A 17,811-nucleotide genomic window follows, 5' to 3' on the forward strand; every position below is an offset into this window, starting at 1 on the left:
CGGGTCCGCGGTGGCGAACGAAAGTTGTTGAGCGGGGGGGGGGGGGGGGGGGGGGCGAACGAAAGTTGTTGGGGGGGGGGGGGGGCGGCGAACGTAACACTCAAATGGGTGGTGAACGTAACACGTAAATTCTCCGGTTTAAAATATAGTCTCCCGTTACATTTTTTTTGGCATTTTGGTCTGTATCCAGTTAATCAGGAATGTGATTGGGTCCGGACAGGACGGCGTTCGGGTCCGGATCCGGACCGCGGTCCGCCATTTGGTGATACCTGATCTATAGCATTTCACACTGACGCTGAAGAAAACAGGGCAGTTCAGTCCAGCAGTTCTACAGAGACAGAGGTCAGCCTTGTACAAGACTTAATGTAAAGATTTACGGTAGGTTTGGTATAAAACAGCATCAAGTGGTTATCGTACATTTTTAACTTCATGTGAAGTCACAGTGAAGGTCATAATGAGGCTCATTCATGAATAGTTACATTTCCTTCACGGATAAATACTGCATTTTCGGTAAATACGGATTCATTGATGAATACAGATTACATTGCACGTGTTGATTTAGTTTCCTCCAGCAGAGGAGGGTGTGGTAATGTAGTATTGTAGACCTCCAGCAGAGGAGGGTGTGGTAATGTAGTATTACAGACCTCCAGCAGAGGAGGGTGTGATAATGTAGTATTGTAGACCTCCAGTAGAGGAGAGTTGTGGTAATATAGTATTACAGACCTCCAGCAGAGGAGAGTTGTGGTAATATAGTATTACAGACCTCCAGCAGAGGAGAGGTTTAGTAATATGGTATTACAGACCTCCAGAGGGATGGCAGACAATCACTCCAGAACGTCTAGCAGAGATCCACCTGGATGTGGACTCAGGAGAACCTACCAAGGAAGCTGAGACCAGAGCAGGTGCAGAGCAGTCAGGCCATTAGGCTGAAGACAGGGGTGCTGGAGGAGGGTCTGCAGGGCACATCCAGGCCCTGTGTTCTATCCCTGCGTTCTGTCCCTGTGCTCCATTCCTGTGTTCTGTCCCTGCGCTCTGTGTTCTGTCCCTGTGCTCCGTTCCTGCGTTCTGTCCCTGCGCTCCGTCCCTGTGCTCTGTGTTCTGTCCCTGTGTTCTCTCCCTGTGCTCCACACATCTGCTTCTGCTCTGCTTTCCTGAGGCTCGTCCGTCACCACACAACAGGTCCTGAAGGAGTTAGTTCAGTAAACCTGAAGTAACCGGTGTGTCATTCTAGCTGGCTGGATGGCGGCACGTCATAACGACCTGCATTAGCGCAGTTTCAAAACCCAGAAAAGCTTTGAAAACACTTGATTACAGTCTTTTATGACAGCACGCAAACATCAGAGGAAAAACAAAAGATCCAAAACACGCAGCTGTCAGAACTGTGATTACAACATCACAGCCAGGAAAAAACGTCTCGCTGTTTTACACTCGTACACGGACGACCCACAATCGCACTTACAAACAGTGAAAGGTGAGTTTTGTATACGGATGACAGTAATGCGAACAATGGCTAACTCTCATTAAAAAGCTCCGTTTGGCAGACAGAGGTCCTCCGGTTCTCAGCTATAGAAGGTTAATGGCACTTCAGAACGCTCTTTAATTATGGATGTCAACTTACAAAGGTAAAAAAAAAAAAAAAAACCAATAAAATATGTGTTAAAAAGACGTCACCTGCAATTTTCACAATATGAGCAGAGGAATAAGTGTATTCCAGCTGTGTTACAGAGTGACAGGATGCTCACATGAACAATAATTATTGGTTATTAAATATGCCTAGTACATAAAAAATATTATATATTGTATATATATACAGCTACAATCAGAAATATTCAAGCCCCTCAACTCCAAAAGACAAAAAAACCTCTTTAAATAGTGAACAGCATTTATTGCTATCAATGAGAAAACAAAAGTTCACATGACCTAGACGTAGAAAACTGTAACTTTTAACACATGTGCACTATTATTCGACCCCCAGCTGTAATACTTTGTGGAGTATACGTTACTTTTTAGAACTTCCATCAAAGTTTGCAGTAAGTTCTGTCAAGCTTCTTACACCCTTACACTGATCTCCTCAAGTTCAGTGATGATTCATGGCTTCTGTGCTGTAACTACCTTCTTTAAATATGACCACAGATTTACCAGATCGGTTTAGATCTGGTGACTGAGGAGGACACCAAGACATTCCAGGATCTTTTTCTCACCTGAGCTCTGGATGACTTGGAAGTGTGACTGGTACCATTGTCTTGCTAGAAAGTGATGACCAAGGTTTAATTGGTCATCAAGAGAAGGCATCGTGTTCCTCTTTAAAATGGCCCAGTATTTCTGAGAATCCATGATGCCAGGTAGACAACGACGATGACCACATCCTGCTGCAGAAAATCAGCCCCACCTCATCACCTCCCACCTCCATGCCTGGGGATTGTATTCTTCTGTGGTCAGAAGCATTTCACACACCAGACACACCGCTGGTCCATATATCCCAACAGTTCCTGTTTGGGTTCATCAGTCCATCTGACAACTGTCTCCCAACACTCTGTAGTCTCTGTAGCATGTTTTATTCAACGTTTTGATGTTTCTTGTGGTGAAGTAAAGTGTGTGTTGGACTGCACTCATGATGTCCTCATTTATTCTGCGCACATTTGATTGTGTAACTTGTTCCATTTGAGCACTTCATCATGTCCTGTAGTGTCTTCATCATGTCCTGTATTGTCCCGCACTCACACGGGGGTTTTCTCAGTGGTCCTGACTAAGCTGCTGGGGCTCGTGACGTTGGCCGTTCTACTGTGGCCGGCAGGTTAGCAGCTGCTTTACAAGTTTAAACTTCCTTATAACCCTCCCAGTGGGTTATTTCCCTCCCAGTGGCGTCTTTGGAGATGTTAGCATGTTGGGATTGTTCTTCTCCCCCAGGCCCTTTAGGTGTGGTGAAGATTTCTCAGCTCCTGTAGATACTACTGTGCCTTTTCCCATGATTGCAACTCACCTTAAATTCTTTCATGGGTGGATTTATGTATCCACTATAGTCCATAAGAACACAAAGCTTTAAAAGCAGCATTAGGGGTGGATGATAGTGACACGGCCATCTTAACAAAATATACTGTTACACACGTGCTACATCATGCATTTTCTGTTTGGGATTTCATGTATCACTCAACTCAGCCATCCAAAGCAGAATCCTGCTATTTGACCATTTTAATTGATACATTCTTAAAACCTTTGGGGGGCTGAATATTTCTCATTATAACTGTAGCTGTACAGTATCTTTGGGCCCATGTTCACGGAAACGGTGGGGCTCTTGGGCTCCCCCTCATGGACATCTGGAGTTCTAACACTGCAGAACTGCTTTTTAAATGGTGAAGTGACATTGTTCCCGAGAAACAACACCAGTGAAGAAGCAGGGGGAGTGGTCTAGTGTGGACTGCCCAGCCCCACCCCCTTGGAACAGTCTGTGGGAGTGGTCAGGGAACTGGCTGGGTCTTGTTGCCATATGAACGCAGCTTTCTCCCAGTAGACCAGAGAAAAGGCCTTTTGTCTATAAGCCAAAACAGCGTAAAGGCGACAGAACAAACCGGTGGAACCGTTTGTGTGTGTGTTGTCATTTCAGCACCTTCCTCATCGCACCAGTGGACAGTGCATCCATGGTGACGTCCTCTGTCCAGCTCACACTGTTGAACGGTCTCTCTCTCTCGAACTACAGGGGAAACCGTCGGTAGTGAGAAATGCTTAGGTGCTGAGTGACGTAGTTATCATAGAAAAGGAAATGTAGTGATATAATACTTTAACAGACATAGTTACGTTTGTGTGTGTGTGTGTGCGTGTGTGTGTGTGTGTGTGTGTGTGTGGTGGACTGCTTCTCCTGCAGGTGTCTCCTGTGCGCACCATCCACCTGACCACCAGAGGGCACCAGTGAGACACTCCCCTTGTTCCCACCTCATAACGCTGTTCTGTTGTTTCTGCTGCTGTTCTCAGTCACATCCCATTGCCCACCCAACCCTTCCTCCCTCTTCCTCTTCCTCTCCTCCTCTCCACGGGCTTCTCTTGGGGTCTGCTGGTGAAGATTGCTCTTAGTGTGCTGCTCATGTAGTAGGGGCGGGCCGCGGAGCCGTCATTCTTCTCCAGGTCCACCACTACAAACAAGGCCACAGGCATTGTTAACACCCAACCTCATTCCCTACCAATCACGGGATGAGGAACTGGTCACATGATTCTAGGTTGATCCACGCTTACACCAATTGGTTAAATTCCAAGTAAAGAAGTAATCCACACTGTCATTATAATATTTTTTTATTAAACACTTCATTATAAAACATGGAATGCACCCAGAACAGGGACTGCACACGGAGTCTGTTCCCCGTGATACAAAATGTACCAAAAATGGCTTTTATATCCTTTAAAAACTTCACAAAAGAAGCGCAAACCCATAAACAGCAATGGGAACAAATCTCATCCTAGTGGGACACTGGGACACTGAGACACTGGGACACTGGTCAGGAAACATGAGAAGATCTGGTTGATGATCCAGGTGAAGCTAATACCTCCCAAACTAAACACACCTGCCCTCTCATTAAACTCAATACACCTGAAGCAGGTGAGTCACTTCCCAATCCAGCATCACCACCAGCAGGTGATGATAAACAAATACTTCCACCCTCACATGGAGAACTGGTGGTGCCCAAACCAAGCAAAACCACAGTAAGTCAACCCCTAGCTCAACTCCCACCTGGACCCACAACATGACTGACGTTTATTTTTAAATGAATACTCTAGGTGTTTGGTCAACACACAGCAACAGTTAGTGTCTACTGTGTCCACTACGTCAGTCCAGTGATACAGTAAACAAAAAAATGGCTTTATGGCTATGGTTTAAAAAATGGCTAATGGCTAACAGTATTATCATAAGAGGGGAGTCCCCTTTAACCCTTTAACCTGTTGACCCTTTAACCCTTTAACCTGTTGACCCTTTGACCTTTTAATACAATTCAGGCGTTTCCTTTTGTCCTAAGTACAGTACTAGATAACCTTTCTTACATCTCTACACTGAACATTAATGGAGAAAGAAGTGAAACACACTCACACACACACACACTGCAGGAGTGTGGGGTAGTGGGGTACGGGGGTAGTGGGTTACTGGGGTAGTGGTTTACGGGGGTAGTGGGTTACGGGGGTAGTGGGGTATGGGGGTAGTGGGTTACAGGGGTAGTGTGGAGTATGGGGTAGTGGGGTGTGGGGGTAGTGGGTTACAGGGGTAGTGGGGTGTGGGGGGTAGTGGGTTACAGGGGTAGTGGAGTATGGGGTAGTGGGGTGTGGGGGTAGTGGGTTACAGGGGTAGTGGGGTGTGGGGGGTAGTGGGTTACAGGGGTAGTGGGGTATGGGGTAGTGGGGTAGAGGTCTGCGCGGGACTGCTTTTTTAATCCCGCTCCCGCCCGCTACCGCTTGTTTTAGACCCGCTCCCGCCCGCTCCCGCCAAAAAATCGCTTGTTTTAATCCCGCTCCTGCCCGCACCTGCTTGTTTTAATCCCGCTCCCGCCCGCACCGGCCAAAAAATCGCTTGTTTTAATCCCGCACCCGCCCACCACATACACATTTCTGTCGCCCCCCGCCCGCAATCCTAATATGAATTGAATTAATTAGATTTAGTACTTGAAAATTTCTTATGTATTTATTAAAACAGCAATATAGCGATTGATCGCGCTGTCCCATTTCTTATCACAGTCCAAACACATCCCGTTAGGTGACGTACACCAACACTTTCTGACATGTATCACAACAGGCCGATTTCCATCTCCATTAATTACAATGGAATATGACTTCCATACATCAGACTTTCCTGTAGTTGGCTTAATTGTGGTGTATTCGCCTATTTTAATAGAATTTTCCACAGCTGAAACTGGTTGACCGTCTACAGCAGGGGTCGGCAACCTATGGCACGCGTGCCACCATTGGCACACCGAGGCATAGTCACTGGCACGCGACTCGCTGGACCAGCATCATATTATTATATTAATGGATTATACTTTCGCGAGTGACCGTAGCGCGCGACTCCGCACGCACACCTCGCGCGAACGGCGGAGGCATTTAAACTTGGCGATCGATCGCGATATAATACTTTTTGTGTCGATTTACACCCCCCCTCCTCGGTCAACAATTTAAACTCGCCGCCATAGTGGCACACTCATTGACTGGACATGTTAAAGTTGGCACTCCATGTCTCAAAGGTTGCCGACCCCTGGTCTACAGTCTCTGCCATTTCTGTATCAAAATGACAAAATGACGCACACTTCATGTTCACGTGATCAGTTGCTTAGCCAATATTTTGAATTAGTTTATTGCTTACTTACTGAATGATTAGTTGTTTTCGTCCTGTTCCTTATGCATGGAAATCATTGCGTTGTTATTATTATAATTTTCTAGACTATTAATTTGCGGGATTTTTCTACATGTATATGTGGTCCCGCTCCCGCATCGCCTGGACTAATTCAACTCCCGCTCCCGCCAATAACAAGTAAATTCTGTCCCGCGCCGCAAGATATTCTGTCGGGACCCGCAGGATTACCGCGGGAGTGCAGACCTCTATAGTGGGGTATGGGAGGTAGTGGGTTACAGGTTAGTGGGGTGTGGGGGGTAGTGGGTTACAGGGGTAGTGGATTACAGGGGTAGTGGGGTGTGGGGGTAGTGGGGTATGGGGGTAATTGCTCATGAGCTGCGTCCCAGCAGGCAGAGAGGAGACACTTGACAGCTGTTGCTAGAGTCCTTCATCCCGTCACAGAGGGAGGAGAGGGGCAGAGAGAAAGAGAGGGAGGGAGAGAGAGAAAGAGAGGGGGAGAGAGGGAGCGGCACGTCTCAGGACCCAGAGCTCTGTTAGCAGGGCCGATCAGATCTCTTAAGGATCTTGTGGAGACTGACGGACATGAAGTAAGGTTTGGACGGAGAGCCATCATTTCTCTCCAGATCTTCACCTTCACACGTCACCACAGACCAGCAGGGGGGGCAGCAGACGGGAGGAAGACAGAGGACGGAAAGATCAGTTTAGTGAAGGAAGGACAGCTTAAGAGGAAATTTTATTAGGTGAATAAATGTGTCTTAAAATGTATTTTGTGTACAAATGTGTCTTATTTTGTGCATGTTTACTGATAAAGTAGCAGTATTCACTATAAAACACAAACGTTTAATTGTACTTAATAGACTATCTGAACCTGCACTGCAAAAAAACCTCAATGATCCAAAACACAAATGTCTCTCTAGAAACTCTGACCTGTTCTTCACAGCAAATCCCACACAAACACGTAGAAACCCACACACACACACACACACACACACACACACACACACACACACACACACACACACACACACACACACACACACACAAAACACACATACAGAATCACACATACAGAATCAGTACTGAATCATGTGTGTTAAGGTTAATAAGGAAATATTAAGGCTAGAGAGGTTAAACAAGTTTTGAAAGAGATAAAAAAAACATTTTGGTGAAAACATCAGGGAAGATATGAATGTGTGTGTGTGTGTGTGTGTGTGTGTGTGTGTGTGTGTGTGTGTGTGTGTGTGTGTGTGTGTGTGTGTGTGTGTGTGTTACATATGGCAACTTTAAGCCAAGCGTGCACACTCAGTGCAGTGAGAGGACACTTACACAGGCAGAGGAAGAGTGTGTCCACACACATGGCGTACACGCTAAAGAAGCCGTGAGCAACCAGATAAGATCCTACTATCACCGTCTGGGAAACACAGACAGGATTAACCACATCAGAAGGACTGGACAACCTGCACCAAGTACAAATGAACCTTTCCATGACTGTTCTAGGATGCTGTAATGCTCTCTCTCACCAGCAGAGGGACCCAGTAGTAGTGTAGTTTTGGCACCTCCTCCTGAATAAATGGTATTTTGCGAGTGAAGAAGAAGAAGGCGAGGACACCTGCAAAACAACAGTGTGTTAGCAGAGCTGACAGACCTGTGAGACACCAGCCCCTTCTCTACATGTGAGGGGTTTCCTCTGATTCCACAGCTGTAGTACCGCTCAATCTGCTAAACACGTCGTTGTCAACTTATCATTTAACTGAACCCACCACCAAACCCTCAGTGAGCCCCGTTAGATCACACCATCACACCATCAAACCACGATCACACCATCAAACCACGATCACACCATCAGACCACCAATCACACCATCAGACCACCAATCACACCATCAGACCACCATCACACCCAGTGGCGGACTTAGCAATTTGGGGGCTCAAGGCGAATTTAGCTAGGGGGCCCATCAACATTAATATGCGAGAAATAAGTCAGCTAATCAGGGGGCCCCTACAGTGGACTGCAGTGGGAGGGGCCCAAGGCAGTTGCCTAGCCACGCCTCTATGCAAAGACCGCCTCTGATCACACCATCAGACCACCATCACACCATCAGGCCTTCAAAGGGTTATGGTACTTCAAAAACAGACCACCATTACAGGGAGAAGAGGAGGGAGACAGACAGATACAGAGAGAGAAAGAGAGAGACAGACAGGCAGAGAGAGAGAGACATCGTAAGAGTGCTAATACATACCCACACTCCCTGAAATCAGTAACTTTCCCAGGAACAGAAGGAAGTCAGTGACCTTATCCAGCACGGTCACTCTGTGGGACGTCAGAGAGAAACACCAAGGTAACACACACGGGTCATGAACACACTAGACAAAAAAGACTAAATGTGTCACCTGGGGTGTTTGGATGTGGACATCCAGGATGTGGTGATATTACTGATGGTCAGTGGGGAACCGTCAGGGCCATCTATGCCCACTCAGAGGGCTTAAAATATTCTTAAAGCATATATATATATAATTTATCCAATTTTTTTTCTACTTACAGTTTGACAATCGACATCTAAACAATTACAGAAATATAAGCAAATAAATTATTCAACCGTCTCTATTCAATCTGTGTTGGAAGATGAGGGGTTAAGTTAAGTGGAAGCCTGTGAGCCTGTGCCTCCCCCTATCAGGACTGTGATGCCCGCTGTTCGTTTACAGAGGGCCTGGCAGTTATAATTCAGCGCAATACCAGTTTCAAATGACAGTAAAATTAACCAATTATATCTTTCCTCTTAGTGGGTGGGCTTAACTGTATGATAATTTCCGCCCGCTGTGGCGACGCTAGCTGTCGTTAGCGTACCACCACTAGCTAGTTTCGATTCATTCCTTTGATGCCCTCGTGTGCGTTGTTTACATATTCCGCTTCCGAAGAACACGGAGCTGTGAACCTCATTTTGTTGAAACCTTATTTTGCTTAAGAAGTTATCTAGTACATATATTATTGTTTATTGCGTTTTTTAAGCTGTACTGTCGTCTCAGTTTTTTATTTTTTATTTATTGCAGTTAATTAGGAAAGGAAACAATTTTTTTCCGGGGGGTGGTGGGAGCGGGCCCAGGTTTAATGGTCACGGTTCGCTACTGACTGTGGTGTTTGGAGATCCAGGATGTGATGATATTACTGTGGTGTGGTGTTTGGAGATCCAGGATGTGTTGATATTACTGTGGTGTGGTGTTTGGAGATCCAGGATGTGGTGATATTACTGTGGTGTGGTGTTTGGAGATCCAGGATGTGTTGATATTACTGTGGTGTGGTGTTTGGAGATCCAGGATGTGGTGGTATTACTATGGTGTGGTGTTTGGAGATCCAGGATGTGGTGGTATTACTGTGGTGTTTGGAGATCCAGGACGTTGTGATATTACTGTGGTGTGGTGTTTGGATATCCAGGACGTTGTGATATTACTGTGGTGTTTGGAGATCCAGGACGTTGTGATATTACTGCGGTGTGGTGTTTGGCGATCCAGGATGTGATGATATTACTGTGGTGTGATGTTTGGAGATCCAGGATATGGTGATATTACTGTGGTGTGATGTTTGGAGATCCAGGATGTGGTGGTATTACTGTGGTGTGGTGTTTGGAGATCTAGGATATGGTGATATTACTGTGGTGTGGTGTTTGGAGATCCAGGATGTGTTGATATTACTGTGGTGTGGTGTTTGGAGATCCAGGATGTGTTGATATTACTGTGGTGTGGTGTTTGGAGATCCAGGATGTGTTGATATTACTGTGGTGTGGTGTTTGGAGATCCAGGATGTGTTGATATTACTGTGGTGTGGTGTTTGGAGATCCAGGATGTGTTGATATTACTGTGGTGTGGTGTTTGGCGATCCAGGATGTGGTGATATTACTGTGGTATGGTGTTTGGAGATCCAGGATCTGATGATATTACTGTGGTGTGATGTTTGGCGATCCAGGATGTGGTGATATTACTGTGGTATGGTGTTTGGAGATCCAGGATGTGATGATATTACTGTGGTGTGATGTTTGGAGATCCAGGATGTGGTGGTATTACTGTGGTGTGGTGTTTGGCGATCTAGGATATGGTGATATTACTGTGGTGTGATGTTTGGAGATCCAGGATGTGGTGATATTACTGTGGTGTGATGTTTGGAGATCCAGGATGTGAGGATATTACTGTGGTGTGATGTTTGGAGATCCAGGATGTGGTGGTATTACTGTGGTGTGGTGTTTGGAGATCTAGGATATGGTGATATTACTGTGGTGTGATGTTTGGAGATCCAGGATGTGGTGATATTACTGTGGTGTGATGTTTGGAGATCCAGGATGTGGTGGTATTACTGTGGTGTGGTGCCGTGACCCCATGCTCCAGAACAATGCCATGGTGTGATGTTGTGGAGGAATACTCCAGAGCTGCCATCACCTACCTCACTACGTTCCTCATCAGCAGAAAGAACGCGTCTCTGGCAGAGGAACAGAAACTCTTCCCATATATCGCAATCTGAGGAAAATCCACACACACACCAGTAGAAAAACAAATATTGCAAAAATCAGGAGAACAGCACACATAGAATACCCACATTAGGAGAATATCACACACAATGAGAAGGAGAAACACACTCCTCACACACAGAGAAGAAGAAAACACTTCTCACACACAGAGAGAAGGAGAAAACACTCCTCACACACAGAGAAGAAGAAAACACTTCTCACACACAGAGAGAAGGAGAAAACACTCCTCACACACACAGAGAAGAAGAAAACACTTCTCTCACACACACACAGAGAAAGAGAAAACACTTCTCACACACAGAGGAGAAAACTCTCCTCACACACACAGAGAAGAAGAAAACACTCCTCACACACACAGCCAGCAGCTTGATAAACAGCTGTTTGAACGCGAGGATCTCACCATAATGTAGGCGTTCCTGTTCATAAACCTGAGGAAGTGCTCCAGGCACCAGAAGCAGCACCTCAAACAGCAAAGCAGGAAGCGTGCACATGCGTTAGGAGCACCTGCACCAGGAGGAGAACAGATCACAGACCTGCTGCGCACTACAGCGACACCACACACTTCTCCACTCGGCCCCTACACACTCCGAGTGTGTGAGTGATGAGACAGGAACACAGCCAGAGCTGGACACCATCTCTAAAAGAGCAGCAGCTGCTTTCTGACTAACCTTTGAGTTTGTTGTCCAGGTATTCCAGAATGATCCGGAAAAACTGCACTACAGAGAGGAGCAACGCTCCAAAGGCCAAAGAACCCGTATGATACCTGTCATGGGATTACAGATTATAATCTACATGCAACCCAAGCTCAAGGGTCAGCATGAAGACATGAGACACAGAGAGAGATGACAAGAGGAAAGACATCGTTAACGTCACCTGATGGCTCGAGCGAAGGAGGCAGTGAGAGGGAATGCTGGGATATCGGCAGGCTTCTTCAGGGCCCAGTAGTAGGAGGCGAAGGCCCCGGCCAGCGTGCACTGACCCAGCGCAGTGATAAAGTTGATCAGCCACAGCAGGAGCAGCAGGTTCCACAGGTGCAGCAGGAGGAGGTGACGGTGGAGAAGACTCTCCCCCCCGTAGAAGGCAAACGCACAGCGGGAGTCAGGACACTCCGCCATGATGCTGGACTTACTGAAGGTCTGGAAGGTAGTGTAGATACACCAACACACACACACACACACACGCAGGTTCATGAAGACAGTCCCACATACCTCAACCCTACACCTTGTTTTTATGCACGTGGACAGTTCTGGATAAAGAAGCAGAAAACTGTTGTAGACAAACAGGAAGACTGTTGTAGACAGACAGGAAGACTGTTGTAGACAGACAGGAAGACTGATACCTGTGGCTCACAGGTGCTGTTGGCATGTTTGCAGTTTGGCTGTGTTGACACCACTTTGTACACAGCATCACCAGACGACGCTAAGAAACTATAGACGATTGAGGTCAAGGAACCAGAGAAGAACCTCATTACATTAACACCCCTTCACACTCACACACACACACACACACACACACACACAGACTTAAAGAGGATACATAGCTGTCACCGCCCAGTAGGCTATACAGATGGCCAACATCACAAAGGTGACTATGGGGTAAAACAAAGTTGACATCATGGAGCCGATCGTCCTGATAGAGAGGGGGGGAGAGAAAAGGAGAGGGGGGAAGGAGAGAGAGACAGAGTGAGAGAGAGAGAAAGTCATTTCAATTCTTAAAACAGCTTAAAAGCCTCAATGTGTGGAGTGTTTGCACACTGTGAGTTGGTGGTGGAGCAGACCGACCTGCTCCCCTCCCGGAGTAGCGTCATGGCCATGTGGAGTCTCCTCCTGAGAAAGACCAGGACCGTGACCATCACCACCTCCACCACCACCAGGAGCACCACTACAAACAAACGTCAGTCTGTCAGGACACTCACGCTGCCTCATGTCTGTGTCTCCGCACCACTCACTCCAGCCTCTCACCAGCGGGACCGGCGCCTCTTCACTTTAAAACCCCTGAATGCTTGAGCTGTTCAAACAGCCAAATGCTGCCATATGAGGGTGTGCAGGGCGTCTCTGTAAGCCAGGCAGCTACTCAGAAAGGGTGTGTGTGTTTCTGCAGTGCTGAGACAGGAGTGTCGTACTGAAAGCGAGCCAGGTTTGTCCGAGCTGCAGGTACACCCTGACGTCTGTGTGCCAGCCCACGTCTGAGACAGTGACCTCCGCCTCCGGCTCCCTGCGTAGTCTATCAAACTCCCAGTAACAGAGCCAGATACCTGAGAGAGAGATGGAGAGAGAGAGGGATGGGGAGGAGGAAGAAGAGAAGGGGATGGATGGATGGAAGTGGAGGAACAGAGAGGGCCAGAATGAGACTGTTGGTAGACGCAAAGTGACTCCACCAGTGTTGAACCGGTATATTCTACAGTCCTTAATAGATGCTTACAGTATATCAGCCTCCAGCTGTGCGTGTGTGTGTGTATGTGTGTGTGTGTGTGTATGTGTGTGTGTGTGTGTATATGTGTACGTGTTCCCACCAACCATAGCCAACTGCAGCAATCACACCGAAGATGACACACCAGAGCAAAACTCCAGCTGTGAATCTCAGTAAGACGATGAAGAGGAAGCTGATCACCATGGTAATGACCAGGGCTCTGAAAACACATACACACACACACACATACACACAAACACACACACACACACACACACACACACGGTGGTCTTGAGCTGAGGTGGTATGTTCACACAGTGCCACCGTCACACTCACAGCTGCATTACACACTTACAAGACACAAATGCTATGAGGTTAAACTCTTAACAAAAATGCTTTTTCTTCTCCAAACAAGCAGCATGAATAAAAAATCCACTGTGACTTTAAAGGTAGCGTATTGCAGGTACCTACCAACATCTGTCTATTCTGTTACTGAATGTGTCAAATTGCCAAAAATAATATAAAAATTAGCAATGACATAAAAACCAGTAGAGCACCAATAAGAGAGATGACAAACTCTTATTAAGAACAGTAAAACGTCTCTTACATTAATATCCAGTACCAGGAGTTGACGTAGTCCTCAAACACCCTCCTGCCCATCTCCCTGGCGTCCAGCAGAGACGAGATGCCACTGTGAATGAAACCGTGATGGCCGTTAGATCCCGTGAGAGGTGGAGTGTGTGTTCGAATGGCATCGCCGTACGAGACCCAGCTGGGTTCTGCCTGGTTTTCAGCTTATATGCCCCAAATCAAAAACAGGTCAAGCCATTAATGAAAAAAATGTCAAAAAATATAAAGAGAACTCAAATATGTAACTGGTCAGGACTGGTTTGTACTGGATATCAGAGGTCAGCCATGTTGATCATTTGTGCAGTAAGCAGGCGAACACAGTGAATGTAGCTCCAGAGACCCAGAGCAGCAGCCCAACAGTACAGATCTCAGCATGCCAGAATCTTGTGATTCATGTCCAGATGTAACCTGGGCTACATGAGGTCACAGCCCACCAGAGTAAGACCACCAAGAAGGGGGGACGAACCTCGTGGTCCTCTTACAGGACTCAGGTGAAGCAAATGGATTTATTTATTAGGCCAGCAAACTCCACAAAGGGAGGTGGTTACCGAGACCCAGATCACGCATGACCCGGATCACGCATAGAAGACATCTTGTCACACGTGTATGATAAACCGCTAGCAACGTGAACCACGCCCACAACACGACGGAAGTGAGACGGTTGCTACAGAAACACAAAACCTCGAAAGACGAAAGACGTGAGTAGAACAGAGTAGTGAATGAGGTAGATCATGACTCCATTAGTCAGGGCTGGGTTATAAACCTGCCGACACTGGGGGACACTGGGAACCAATCTCTCCAGTATTTTCCCAACACAGACAGAACAGTGAAGGGACAAAGGACCTGTGGGATTAGGTGGATCCCAGTTCAGCCGCTTGATACCACACGTCTGCACAAGCTGGGACACGCAGGCAGACACGTGATACTGGACCACGTGAACACACGTGTCGTGCCCTGAAGGAGCAGGCCACAATCCTCTGCTAAGCACTGGCTCCCCTAGACACTCCTTCACTCCCCTAGACACTCCTTCATTCCCCTAGACACCCCCCCTCCCAGCGGTGGTTCATCCGGGCTCCTTCACTTACACAACCATGACTTTCATATTAAATAGCAAATGTGCAGAAAAATACAGACAGACGTCTGACTCCAGCTGCTTGATTTGCTAATCAAATCATCACTGTTTTTATTGTTTCTTAATGTACTCAAACCACATTCCCCTTCATGAAAACGGATGTGTAGTTGCACTTCCAACTGCCAGCAGGGGACGGCATAAATCCCAAAATCAACGTGTCTGGGTGAGGATAAGGACAAGCGCGCAGCCTTACTTAGCTGCATCTTTCAGATGAAGGACACTTGTGGTTCCACCCTGGCCGTCCCTAAAGTCTGTCCTGTTGGCCACGGTGAGGATGCCGTTTGTGGTGATGAAATCGGGGAGGCACCGGTGTAGCACTACAGAGACACAGGAGAACAGGAGCAGTAACTCACCAGCTCCAGTGTGAGAGCGTACGGTGCGCAGTGTGGCAGCCTGGCCTGTGATTGGTGGCCCAGCCTGGCCTGTGATTGGTGGCCCAGCCTGGCCTGTGATTGGTGGCCCAGCCTGGCCTGTGATTGGTGGCCCAGCCTGGCCTGTGATTAGTGGACACACTTGTAAAAGACGTTCAGTAAGGCACTCACAGGGTCTGCTGGGCACCAGCATGGATGGACAATCTTCTTCCCTGAGCACCTGAGCAACAGACTATAGGAGCAGAACAACAAACAGACTCACACAGGGAAAAGTCCACATTAAAAGCAGAAAAAAAGATAGAAAAACAATACAAATGGAAAAAATTATTGGAAACTGAAAAACATTATTTAAACAAAATACATATTCTATAATATGAACATATATAATAACATTTCCAAGAGGCTCAGGTGCAGCTCATGGTGTGTGTGTGTGTGTGTGTGTGTGTGTGTGTGTGTGTGTGTGTGTGTGTGTGTGTGTATGTGTGTTTTAGAAGCCTGGCTTAGTCTGTCACTGCCTATGAAGTCTGTCTTCGTAGCGAGGGAGGTGGCCAGGAACCCCAGTGACAAGGCAGAAATCAGTCAGCGTTTGCGTTGGTGATGTGCGCATGGTGGAGGCCCCAGACGTGGGCGTGGCAGTGACGTGCGGGGGACGGGACAGCGGGTACTTGGCCAACTCCACTGGAGATTAATCACCATGCAAATGGCTTCAGCCTGCCTGGGCGGTTCCGACACCCATAGTCACACTGTGCTGAGACGCCTCTGTCCTTCTGTTCTCGCTTCACAAAGTCCTTAGTCTCCCGCCGGGTCTCTCAGAAAGACCACGAACCTCTTATGTCTGTATGTCTGAGAGTCTGTATGTCCAACAGTCTGAGAGTCTGTATGTCTGTGAGTGTGTATGTCTGAGAGTCTGTATGTCCAACAGTCTGAGAGTGTGTATGTCTGAGAGTGTGTATGTCTGAGAGTGTGTATGTCCAACAGTCTGAAAGTGTGTATGTCTGAGAGTGTGATGGCGTGTGTTAGACTGTCTCCTCTCATCTGTTCTCTCAGCACCTTTCCCGGGTTGTTGAAGCCCGCCCTGCAGAACTGTCTGTAGTAGTCCCAGGAGCTCCGGTTCCTGCTGTAGTTGAACTGCGTGTCCAAGTATGTGGCGAATCTGTCTGGGCACTTGGACACACACAGCTGGGGACAGAGGATACTCATCACTCCACCAAACCTGCACAACAAACCCTAACCTATGACCCATAGTCCTAACATGTGACCCATAGTCCTAACATGTGAACCATAGCCCTAACTCATAACGCTATAAACCCATAACCTAAACATCAACAGTCTCTATAAGTGTTTGTACATGTCACTACATCAGCAGGTCAGGGTTTGTAAACTCTACACTGTGATGGAGGAGCTGGTGTGGTGAGCAGGTTCCTCACCTGGACGGTCGGACACTGCAGGTTCATGAGGACTGCAGGACTGGCACAGCGGAACAGGTTGAAGTGGAACAGCAGAGACCTGTCCCTGTGGGCAGATGGAGAACCAATCACCTGCACACCAGCACGGAGAACCACTCACACCTGCACACCAGCACGGAGAACCACTCACACCTGCACACCAGCACGGAGAACCACTCACACCTGCACACCTGCACAGAGAATCACTCACACCTGCACACCAGCACGGAGAACCACTCACACCTGCACACCAGCACGGAGAACCATTCACACCTCCACACCAGCACGGAGAACCACTCACACCTGCACACCAGCACGGAGAACCACTCACACCTGCACACCAGCACGGAGAACCACTCACACCTGCACACCAGCACGGAGAACCACTCACACCTGCACACCAGCACGGAGAACCACTCACACCTCGACACCAGCACGGAGAACCACTCACACCTGCACACCAGCATGGAGAACCACTCACACCTGCACACCAGCACGGAGAACCACTCACACCTGCACACCAGCACGGAGAACCACTCACACCTCCACACCAGCACGGAGAACCACTCACACCTCCACACCAGCACGGAGAACCACTCACACCTGCACACCAGCACGGAGGGACACACAGCAAAGCACACAGTGGGGCACACACACCTGGACGCACGCACACATGCGCATACATACACCTGGACGCACACACACATGCGCGCACACACACACCTGGACGCACACACACATGGGCGCACACACACACCTGGACACTGTAGGAAAAAGAAAACTTAAAGGTGAAACAAAACTCGATGGAGAGCAGCAAAGGTGGGGGAGTTATGGAAACTTAGAGTATGAGAGGGAGGACATCGCCCAGCACGGGGGACCTTTTGCTCGGACGCTGCTGAGATCCACTTGGGTTAGGTAGAGTTCTAGGCAACTAGCACCAGTGCACTGGAGAGTTTGTACTACGTATATTTTGGCTATTTTGTACTCAC

General features: G+C 47.7%; 1 protein-coding gene across 2 annotated transcripts in view; it reads right to left on the reverse strand.

Moving 5' to 3' along the window:
• Positions 1 to 90: 90 nt before the first annotated feature.
• slc44a5b (solute carrier family 44 member 5b) overlaps positions 91 to 17,811 on the reverse strand; it is a 29,754-nt gene continuing 12,033 nt past the window's right edge. The window contains exons 5-22 of one of the 2 annotated variants that reach the window (XM_077004393.1): positions 16,805 to 16,889; positions 16,428 to 16,556; positions 15,549 to 15,609; positions 15,200 to 15,323; positions 13,852 to 13,935; positions 13,352 to 13,464; positions 12,958 to 13,089; positions 12,617 to 12,716; positions 12,372 to 12,464; positions 12,175 to 12,262; positions 11,709 to 11,971; positions 11,504 to 11,598; positions 11,236 to 11,339; positions 10,751 to 10,824; positions 8,562 to 8,632; positions 7,843 to 7,931; positions 7,649 to 7,733; positions 91 to 4,124 (exon numbers count right to left, since the gene is read on the reverse strand). In XM_077004393.1, coding sequence (XP_076860508.1) covers positions 3,967 to 4,124; positions 7,649 to 7,733; positions 7,843 to 7,931; positions 8,562 to 8,632; positions 10,751 to 10,824; positions 11,236 to 11,339; positions 11,504 to 11,598; positions 11,709 to 11,971; positions 12,175 to 12,262; positions 12,372 to 12,464; positions 12,617 to 12,716; positions 12,958 to 13,089; positions 13,352 to 13,464; positions 13,852 to 13,935; positions 15,200 to 15,323; positions 15,549 to 15,609; positions 16,428 to 16,556; positions 16,805 to 16,889 — 1,948 coding nt within the window. In that variant the 3' untranslated portion in view covers positions 91 to 3,966. Of the gene's footprint in view, positions 4,125 to 4,254; positions 6,954 to 7,648; positions 7,734 to 7,842; positions 7,932 to 8,561; positions 8,633 to 10,750; positions 10,825 to 11,235; positions 11,340 to 11,503; positions 11,599 to 11,708; positions 11,972 to 12,174; positions 12,263 to 12,371; positions 12,465 to 12,616; positions 12,717 to 12,957; positions 13,090 to 13,351; positions 13,465 to 13,851; positions 13,936 to 15,199; positions 15,324 to 15,548; positions 15,610 to 16,427; positions 16,557 to 16,804; positions 16,890 to 17,811 lie in introns of those variants that run through there. The other variant, XM_077004395.1, reaches the window with a different exon arrangement.

Source organism: Brachyhypopomus gauderio, chromosome 4 (genome assembly GCF_052324685.1).
Source record: "Brachyhypopomus gauderio isolate BG-103 chromosome 4, BGAUD_0.2, whole genome shotgun sequence".
NCBI classification, from domain to species: domain Eukaryota; kingdom Metazoa; phylum Chordata; class Actinopteri; order Gymnotiformes; family Hypopomidae; genus Brachyhypopomus; species Brachyhypopomus gauderio.